Source organism: Erpetoichthys calabaricus, chromosome 4, assembly GCF_900747795.2.
Source record: "Erpetoichthys calabaricus chromosome 4, fErpCal1.3, whole genome shotgun sequence".
In the NCBI taxonomy this organism is placed as follows: Eukaryota; Metazoa; Chordata; class Cladistia; order Polypteriformes; family Polypteridae; genus Erpetoichthys; species Erpetoichthys calabaricus.
Genome location: NC_041397.2, coordinates 30380305 through 30387483, shown reverse-complemented (window position 1 = coordinate 30387483; position 7179 = coordinate 30380305). Strand labels below are relative to the sequence as shown.

The following is a 7179-nucleotide window of genomic DNA, read 5'->3' as shown; positions in this document are numbered from 1 at the left end:
ACCACACAGCTTTAAGAACTCTGCCTGGAGAAGTGGGAAGAGCTTTCTCCCAGCTGAAGTCAGAGTCTGACAGACAGGTTGTGCGGATCACTGAGTTGCTGTTATAGTCGATGGCGTCCTTTGTCTTTTCTGCAGTCGGAAATGGCATCTCTGTTCAATTTTTCATTGATAAATGATATTTTGTTCATTGTCTTTATCTTCACAATTTCATCACCCTTCTCTAAATTCTCTTGTGAATTTCCCCTTGGGATTAATAATCTATCTATCTATCTATCTATCTATCTATCTATCTATCTATCTATCTATCTATCTATCTATCTATCTATCTATCTATCTATCTATCTATCTAAAGATACTGTTTAAGTTGAGATCAAACCTTGATATTTCATTAATTCTTAAAGTAGTGACAAGATGGCAATCAGAGCCACACGCAGGCGTGCTTTGTTTTCATTAAACTGTTTATTCACAGGTTTGGTTTTTTATCTGCAGTATGCACCACGTTAAGTCAGAAGACTTCTACTGTAAAGCAATGACATTTTACATGACTGAACTTACACGTTTCCCTCTAATGTGCTGTTAAGAGTTAAAGGATCTATTGTTGTCTACAATGTGAATAAATAGAAAATAAAATGTCTAATGCTGTTTTTTTTCATTGGTGTTTGCAATAATGAGTAGTCTAACGTAACAATCTGCTCGATAAACTAGGTAAATATTCAACAGAAAACTACATATTAGCACTTCCTTTGTATACATCTGAGGCTTTTGTGCATTACGAGTAAAAAGACCAAGTCACCTATGCCACCAAGGGAAGTTTCAAGTCGAGTATTAAAAAGAGCTACTTGTCATACGGTTTATCACTGAATTACTAATAAAGAGTTCATTTCTTTAATAATGTTGCTGATGTAAGACAGAATTTTATTTTACCTGGTTTTTTTTTTGTACTGAATTTGGTTACAGAAATGATGTGGACTACTAATGTGCGATGGGAAATAGTAAAACAACAGCATACTGTAAATGTCCTAATCTAAAGCATATTAATTGTAAAAGCCATGTGTTTGTGTGTGTGAGAGCCTGGAAAAGCAAAGCCAGAGAGCAAAGCAGCAGATTACACCAAAAAATGACATGCCATTGTGCTTCTCCTGTTAACCCTTTGAGAACTGCCTGCACTTCGAGTCCTTCATGCTGATATTTTAAAACAATTCTTAATACAAATATACAGTACACAGTAAATCATGTACAATTATATAAATATATATATATATATGTATATATTGAGTGGGTATGTACAGTATATTGCTAGGTTACCGTATTATGTTGAGACTGTGGCCTTTTGCTTTCCTGACATGAAGCCATCGGGACCTTACTAAGTGTTCTTCTTAGAGACACAGAGTGTCTTAAAAAGCAGTTGAAGTAAAGACAGGCTCGAGAACTGAAGTAACGGAGGCTGTATTCGGGAGTTAGATCAGGGTGTTGGCTACATTATCTCGCACAGTGCACATTTTGCATTCACCCGCTTATTGCAGGTGAACACGAGCTACAGCTTGGCTTATGCAAAGCCTCCCACTGAGCAGACAGTCAAAGAAAATGAAAGGAGAAACACCCAGGTAGTTTGTACAGTTAAGGTGCCGATGGCTGCATTTCACAGATGGAGCGTGCAGGCTTCTCAACAGTCAGGAAAGCAAATGGGCACTTCACTTTAACGTAAAACAGATTCTTCAGAATCTTATAAAAAGCACAGAAAAGAGTGGCCATAAAGGAAGAGGGTGGCACATGGCGATACTTGAGCAAGCACATCCATCCATTCATCTAGCCTAGGCTCATTTTTACACAGTCGCCGTCCACTTCTGTTTGCTGTTGCTAATCCTTGGTGCTCTTGAAGATAATGGCTCAGAAGTCAGGACTTAACACTGAGTGTAAACAGGACACCAAATTATTTCATTACAGTGCCAGCAAAGGCAGGGAAATACAGTTATGTTTGGCTCACTCCATTGCATTTCAGTACTCAGAGGGTTAACTTGTGCTAAAATCAAATACAGTCCACATATCATTGCAGCAAATTCTTAGCTTGAATAATACTACTAGTTAAAAACAAACAAAAAAAAAACAGTTACACATTCATCATTTCCATATTTTCTCCTTTTAAATTGCCTCACCCTTCAAGAACTTGCAATAAAATTAAAATTACAGTAATATTCACTACTCTTGGATTTACCCAAACATCTGGAGAAGATGAATTTTGTGACTCTCCGTTTTAATCTGTGCTTTAATTTAGAATACATTCACTCCACATGAGCTTTATAGTAATTCCTTCTTCAAAGTTCAAATGATAAAGCTGTAACTTGCTGTTCATTATAGCGTGTGCTTTCTTTTGCACACATTCATTGTTACCTTCCTGTACCTTTTCAGATTCAGTCTGCCAAATTCATGGCCATGTCAGTCCTTCCCCTCTTATAGGAACCTTTGCCTGACTTTACAGTAATGATGAATAAGGCGATGAGGGCCGAGCGCATGAGGAGGTGGACCCGCCGACAAGCACATTTTATTTTTTTTTAGTTACTACTAACAGACGAAAACAAATCCACATCATCCAAGACAAAGAGTAAGCTCTTGATATATCATATACAATTTATAAATGAGAAAAGACCATTTAAGTTCATCAAGCTTTTTTATATCAATATTGATAAAATTAAAAGGACTTGTGGATTTATGTTAACACAATGTCATCTTCCAAACAAATTCAAAAGACAAAAACATATCAGACAAAGTTGTAAAAACATTAAATACAAGTCAAGCAATGTTACACTCAAACTCTTCAGTGAGCTCATGAGATGGCATCTGATGAACTGTGCTGTTCTGGTCTCAGCAGCATTAGAAAGTGTCCAGAGACGAATGGGCAATTGGAAAGATGTGGCCTACTCTGGCAGGCTAAACTGAACGAACCATGAAGTGATACAGGGACCTAACAGAGGTCTTCAAAAAATCTTAAAAGTTTATTGATCCTGAAAAACTATGTCATTGGAGACCCTGGTGAAAACAAAGGGGAAGTGGCATCATGACCAGACCCATAATGCACTCTTTTACACAAACGAAGAGAAAAATCTGGAAGCCACTCTTGAGTTGCTCAATCTCAGCAGAAATTAGGAGAAAGTGCATTTAAGACTGAAGCCAGGAAGCACTTCATCACGCAAAGAGTTGTGGGAATTTGGGACAAACTACCGAGACGTGAGGTTGAAGCAGACACCTTGAGAACCTTTAAAAAGAATCTGGATGAGACACTGAGACCGCTTAGCTACTAGCTAAACAAACGGGCATAATGGACTGAATGGTCTCCTCTCGTTTGTCAGATTTCTAAAGTTCTAATTGAAGATCCTGATGGCATTTTAAAAAGTCTACTTGAGATATTGGAGAAAGAAAAGGGATTGGCTTATCAAACAAGCTTGATGGATCAAATTGGTCTCCTCCATTTTATAAATGTATACATATATAGAATGTCGATTAGCATCGAGGAAAGAAGGTTCAGAAAATGGAGAAATACATTTTTTTGTTTGTCTCCTTGAAGACTTATAGTAGGTAAGCACAGACTATTTTTATAAGCTCTGCCATTATTCTTTGTCATTTACAACCAAATCATACTTTTTTGGTTGATATTATTTCACAATATATTGAAAGCCCCTCGGACAATATTTTACATTCTAAATATTGAAACCAATATGACATTTTAATATGTTCCAATGGTTGCAGTGCGAGATTTAAGAAGCATCTCATACCAGATGGATTTAGTACACTGGGCGCCTAACTGAGATTAATGTGAATTCTACTGTATTTCATAGATGGTCTCTTTTTATTTGTTTCCATTTATAAATCAGGGGGCCAGGAGTCATAAAAGGTAATATGTGGATGGGAAAAGGCACAATTTCTTTCATGTGTATATTATATTTTACTTTTTAAACCAAACCTATACATGCATTATGGAGGCAGTATCTTTATAGTTTGGGGCAAAGAAACTCCCAGCTCTCATTTTCTACAAAATGCAATAACATGGTGATGGCCAATAACTAGAGGGTGAATCAAAGAAAACCAGCCAGTCCATGTACGTTCTGTAATGATGTCTCTGTCGTCAATTGCCTAAAAGCTGAATGAGGACACAGCAGCTAATTGTAATTATTATTTTTTATTCTGCAAACCTGAACTGGGCTGAGCAGGTCTGCTGAAGGATGGAGAGAAGGATTATTGCCTTTATGATGGGAATTCTTTTGTCATTTTGGTTAACCATATTTCCTTTCAGAATGTTTACATGATCCTCTTCAAATAGATTTTTTAAGGTAATTGCTTCAGAATTAATTGTTCCTCCTGTTTTATATAATTTACTTTCTGCTCTGGAACAGAGTATTAAAACCAGCTGGAAGAAAATTATATCTCTTGAATTTGGGAAAAATCTTATTATTTTTTTTTTTTTTTTAACTTTTACAATGAACTGATTTAAGTAATGTTTATTCTTTATTAAAATGATGCAATTTAAGAGTAGTACTCAGTTTTACACTTTTAAAGATTACCATAACTGATCCTGGACTAGAGAGAGTTAGATGTTGGCTGCACACAAAAGATTTATTTTTTTTTTAATTCAAGTTTTTCTCTAATATTTTATTTATAGCAGTGACAATTGCTCACATACAGACTGAAAAGTTAATAAAAAAGAGTAAAATGTAGGCACAATGTAGGTCTAATGTCTAAAGCATTTTATGTTTAAGTTCTGCCTCCAACAGCTACCCTGCACAAGTCGCATAACCTGCTTACACTCCACCTCTTGAAAATACACTAAAGGTGCTCATGTAGCAGCACAACATGAACGGACAAGCACCATATAAGAATAAGGGTTGTTTGTTTAAAAATGGACAACTAGTAATTGTTAAGATGATACAGTAAATAAATGAAGATCAAGCATCTCCAGCTAATCATTAAATAGTTTCAAGGCCTGAGAGTTTAGTTACTACACTAGAAAACTACATTCAAGTAAAAGAAACTTCAATGATTCAGTAATTACTTCTTAAATATCATTCAGGCTTCTTCATAGCAAATGATGCATTTTTATTTTGAAATTTATAATCACCATTATACAATAGCTTCTAACATCCTTAAAGGGTGTCAGTTGAGTATATCTCTGTATGGTGACTACATGTCAGCATCCACTCAACTAAAATCAGGCCATTTCAGTAACCAGTAACCTTTGAGATTTGCAAAAATTAAGGACAAATATTGAGTGTGACGTCTTCAACACTTTTTTCCAATTCTGCATCACCACATTACCAGTTACAGATTTAAAGATAAACCAACAACTCATTTATGCTTTTATTCCAGAAGGCCACTTCAATGGCACTTATTTATCTTAATGAACTGTGAAGGATGAGATTCTTCAATGGGCGAGTGGAAAACAAATCTGTGGACAGTATTTTCCAAATGGTATGAGATAAGGAGCAACACGACACAGGGGCCCCAAGTCGAACAGAAGAGGTCTCTACCCTGAATACCGTCCATTACCTCACTGAATGTGACAGTGCCCTTCCATGAATGCATGTCAAGTTGGTTTGTTCATTCATTTATTTTTGTTAGGCACACCGGTAGTGATTCTAGTTGGAGCAATGGGGCTGCCACTCTGTCTAGGTTCTGGATCTCTCACAAGTTTCATGGTGAACCTTTCACTATTGTCTTATAGAAACTGGCACTTATCTGTGTTTTTGTCTTTTTCAAATGTAAATGGTATTATTGGCAATGGTATTACATGATTTGGAAAAGTTATTTGAGCAAAATGGTGCCTCATCAGGATGATGGGGTCTATTGCAGAGGTAGACAGTATAAACACATTTGTCAGTTACTTATTAGCAGGTACTAAATTGTCTTAAATGTCAACTGCTCCATAAGTAAAGCGTTTCTTCTTTTAAATTCTTTCTCAATAATCTCCTCACACTTAAAATGTAAAATTGTGTTGTTCTCATAATTTCCATCTGTGACATTCCAGTACTCCAATAAGAAAGGAAGGATTGACATGATTTTGAACTTTATTACTTGGTGGATCTGCCCAGTAAAGTACATCAGTGCTTATAAAATGTTCAAAACTTCAAACACTCGATCATAAAAATCTCATAAATGAAAGTAACATTTGTTTACTGGACCTACATTTCTCGGTGCTTACAAAAAAAGTACCTTATTCAATCTGAAACAAATGCCACTCATTCAAACATACAGCTTTGGTAATTAAAATAAAAAAACAAAAAACAAAACTGACTATCAAGTGCTCAAAGGGTCAGGCAACTAAGTCTGTTTAGCAAATGGCAGCATTAGAAAGGTGAATTAGGTGAGCGAACAGTCTCTGAAGAGCTGGGTGAATAGTCCTCCGATTCTGAATTCAGTTCAGCTGTGGTGGGAAAGGTGCTTGAATGCTGGGCTCCATAAGCTTCCTTTACATCCTGGTGGCGTCTTCGTCGGAAAACCTGCCTCTCCTTATCAAGAGCGGTGGTCTGAGGAGAGGCACAAGAAAAATAAGCGGTCACACATTAGTCTCCTTTTAACACAAGAAAGGTGAGGCCAGAGCAAGGAATCAGGGAAGGACGAGTGCACTGCAGTGAATCAGCTTCGAAAATGTTAGCTTTACAATGAATGTGTGCCAACAGAGAAGGCCTGGAATCTCAAAAAAAAAAAAAAAAAAAAAACACAACAAAAAATCCTTTTCCCTTCTTTCAAATTTCACTTCATGTTAGATGCTAGATATAAAATGATTTTCTTTTCTTTTAAATAATAGATGTTTCTTTCTAATCCACTGTTTGCATTTATCTTGATGGCTATCAAGCTTACACGGAGGTTTTCAGTGTGTAGTTTTCTTGCTCCACCTGTGTTCATGTGTGGTTCCCCTGGGGACTCTGGGTTCATTCCACAGTCCAGACCAGGGGTAGGCAATGTCGGTCCTGGAGTGCCACAGTATGTGCTGGTTTTTGTTCCAACCCAGTTCCTTAATGAGAACTCAATTATTGCTGATGAAGCACATATTGCTTAAGTGACATTTTAATGCTTCATTTTAGTGGTCTCGCTTGTTAAGGTTCTCCAACCTTAATTGCTTATTTCAATCTTAAACTGCTGCATTCAGTGTTTTAATTGCTCCTTATTAGCAATAAGATATAAAAGACAAAG

The 7179-nt window shown here is 36.5% G+C and overlaps 1 protein-coding gene across 5 annotated transcripts in view; it reads right to left on the bottom strand.

Annotated features, from left to right (window-relative positions):
* Window positions 1-440: 440 nt before the first annotated feature.
* dclk1a (doublecortin-like kinase 1a) overlaps window positions 441-7179 on the bottom strand; it is a 433299-nt gene continuing 426560 nt past the window's right edge. For all 5 annotated transcript variants that reach the window (XM_051926741.1, XM_028799297.2, XM_051926742.1 and 2 more), the window contains one exon: window positions 441-6512. In XM_051926741.1, the coding sequence (XP_051782701.1) occupies window positions 6455-6512 (58 nt within the window). In that variant the 3' untranslated portion in view covers window positions 441-6454. The remainder of the gene's footprint in view (window positions 6513-7179) is intronic.